General features: G+C 40.0%; 1 protein-coding gene across 1 annotated transcript; it reads left to right on the top strand.

Annotated features, from left to right (window-relative positions):
- The first annotated feature begins 2,008 nt into the window (after positions 1-2,008).
- On the top strand, positions 2,009-2,486 carry LOC129488892 (thioredoxin-like). The gene has a single exon (XM_055291412.2). The coding sequence runs from the start codon at positions 2,076-2,078 to the stop codon at positions 2,391-2,393; it is 318 nt and encodes a 105-aa protein (XP_055147387.1). The 5' UTR covers positions 2,009-2,075; the 3' UTR covers positions 2,394-2,486.
- The last annotated feature ends 621 nt before the right edge of the window (positions 2,487-3,107 follow it).

The following is a 3,107-nucleotide window of genomic DNA, read 5'->3' as shown; positions in this document are numbered from 1 at the left end:
GTGTGCAAACTTTAAAAAAATCATGTAGGAGGCCAGACATCATCATTCATCATCTGCAGCATGAAATGCAGATTGTGACAAAGGAATATAACTATATTATGAATTCATGAAACAACCTAAGTGAAGGGAATGGGAGAAAAAGGTGCTGACCTAAGTAATTTAGGAAATTAGTGGACTTAAGTGAGACTAAAAGCAAAGGGAACTGCACGTAAGTACCGTGCTATAGCTGAGAAAGTTGTTTATAAAGAAGGCGCGTTTACAATTCTGACACTACTATACAAATATACATGAATTGAACAATTAAGTAAATTGATGGCAGCCAGGTTTCTCACTGCTGGAATGCAAGTTTGCAGATAAGCCAGGGATGAAGCTAGAATGATCCATGTGGTAATAGATTAGAGTTGCAGAACCTAAACCATTCACATAGATGCAGATTGTTACATATAGAAATATTTATTGGACGGGCATGGTGGCTCACGCCTGTAACTCCAGCACTCACACCTAAACCGTTCACAGAGGCAGACTGTTACATATAGAAATACTTACTGGTCAGGCATGGTGGCTCATGCCTGTAATCCCAGCACTCACACCTAAACTGTTCATATAGATGCAGATTGTTACATATAGAAATACTTATTGGCCGAGCATGGTGGCTCATGCCTGTAATCCCAGCACTCATGCCTACACCGTTCATATAGATGCAGATTGTTACATGTAGAAATATTTATTGGCGGGGCATGTGGCTCACACCTGTAATCCCAGTACTCATGCCTAAACTGTTCATACAGATGCAGATTGTTATATATAGAAATATTTATAGGCCGGACATGGTGGCTCACACCTGTAATCCCAGTACTTTGGGAGGCTGAAGTGGGGTGGGTGGATAGCTTTAGCCCAGGAGTTTGAGATCAGCCTGGGCAACATGGTGAAACCTCGTCTCTACTGAAAAAAAAAAAAAAAAAAAAAAATTAGCCAGGTGTGGTAGCATGCGTCTGTAGCCCCAGCTACTTGGGAAGCTGAGGTGAGAGGATCACCTGAGCCCAGGAGGTCAAGGCTGCAGTGAGCCATGATCGTGCCACTGCACTCCAGTGTGGGTAACGGGAGTAAGACCCTGTCTCAAAAAAAAAGAAAAATATTTATAGATCTCTGTTTATCCACAGGTTAGTATGCACACATATATTTCCTTGCTTTGCCAGCTGAAAGGCCCTAGAAGCAACGACACCCCAGTAGCAATGATTATGCCTAGTACCCAGATCTTAGTTTCTAACTATTGTCTAATAAAAGGAATCAGGGTCCCTTTAAGAAATGGCTGCTTCTAGGACCAAGGCAGAAAATATATGCAGTGAGCCTGAATGATTTTGTAGTGCCAAAAAGTAAGAAAGTACTTTAAGAAAACCCTCCACATTCGTGGAAGTTTGTCAAAGATCACAGAAACCAACGAAAAGAGTTCCCAATGACCAAAACTGGAACAATTCGAACAACAAAATAAACACAATAGTATTGGATTATAACCCAAAGTATAAAATAAATATCCAGGAGTCCATACTGATATAAGTAGATAATTAAGTCAATAAATACAGAAGAGAGAAATCTCCCATGCAGAAGAATTGCAAATAACTTATGCAGAAGAATTGCAAATAACTTATGCAGAATCTCTGTCGACAGGGAGGCGAAGCAAAACTCCCCACTGTTTAAGTGTGGGCTGAGCATAGTGACTTTCCTCCGAAGAGTACAGTCTGGACAGAGGGAGCCTGGGGAGACGTGACAATTAAATGTGATGTGGCATCCAGGTTGGGAGCCCAGAACCAAAAAGAGATATTGGGCAAAAACTAAGGAAACTGGGCCGGGCGCGGTGGCTCACACCTGTAATCCCAGCACTTTGGGATACCGAGCTGGGAGGATCGCTTGAGCCTAGGAGTTTGAGACCAGCCTGGGCAACAAAGCGAGACCTCATCTCTATACTAAAAACAAAACAAAAAAATAAAATGAAAAAGAAAGCTAAGGAAGCTCCGTCTGGTGCTTTGGATCTGTTTCCATCGGTCGTCACAGCCGCTCGTCAGATCCCAGCAGCCAAGATGGTGAAGCAGATCGAGAGCAAGACTGCTTTTCAGGAAGCCTGGGACGCTGCAGGTGATAAACTTGTAGTAGTTGACTTCTCAGCCACGTGGTGTGGGCCTTGCAAAATGATCAAGCCTTTCTTTCATTCCCTCTCTGAAAAGTATTCCAACGTGATATTCCTTGAAGTAGATGTGGATGACTGTCAGGATGTTGCTTCAGAGTGTGAAGTCAAATGCATGCCAACATTCCAGTTTTTTAAGAAGGGACAAAAGGTGGGTGAATTTTCTGGAGCCAATAAGGAAAAGCTTGAAGCCACCATTAATGAATTAGTCTAATCATGTTTTCTGAAAACATAACCAGCCATTGGCTATTTAAAACTTGTAATTTTTTTAATTTACAAAAATATAAAATATGAAGACATAAACCCAGTTGCCATCTGCATGACAATAAAACATTAATTCTAACACTTTAAAAAAAAAAAAAGAAAAAGAAAACTAAGGAAATCTGAGTAAAGTGTGATTTTAGTTAATTTAATATACATATGACAATGTACATACATAGTTATAGAACTATACATATAACTATCTACTTGTATATATACATAACTATATACATATAGATGTATATAATTATTGGGTAATTTGTTTTCAGACTGCTATCTGGGTACTTCAGGCAGCTCCTCCCCACTTTGTAATCAATCTGCCTACCTAGAAATCAAGTTTGTTCAAACTGTGTGTAAAACAAGAATAAATAGGCACAAAGTGAGGGCCTGAAGTGTTCTCCTATAAATGATGTATATTAACACATGTCATTAACAAATGACAACATTTGGCTTTCATAGGACTTTTGCGTTTTCAGTCTTTATTCTCAGGCATGTAAACATTTAAAATAATCACAATTTACATTTATAAAGCATTTCTTGGTTTGGAAGTGCCTCCCATACGTGATTTCATTGGCACCTCACAGCACTTCTGTCTGGTAGGCAGGGCAGGCATTTAATCCTCATTTTCTAGATGGAGGCAGTGACATCTCTTTCTAGATGGAGACAG

Source organism: Symphalangus syndactylus, chromosome 8 (genome assembly GCF_028878055.3).
Source record: "Symphalangus syndactylus isolate Jambi chromosome 8, NHGRI_mSymSyn1-v2.1_pri, whole genome shotgun sequence".
Classification (NCBI taxonomy): domain Eukaryota; kingdom Metazoa; phylum Chordata; class Mammalia; order Primates; family Hylobatidae; genus Symphalangus; species Symphalangus syndactylus.
Note: the sequence above shows the minus strand (reverse complement) of the source record. Positions and strands in the feature narration are given on the sequence as shown.

Coding starts and splice junctions, on each gene's coding strand:
- LOC129488892 (XM_055291412.2), top strand. CDS start 2,076: ATGGTGAAGCAGATCGAGAGCAAGACTGCTTTTCAGGAAGCCTGGGAC.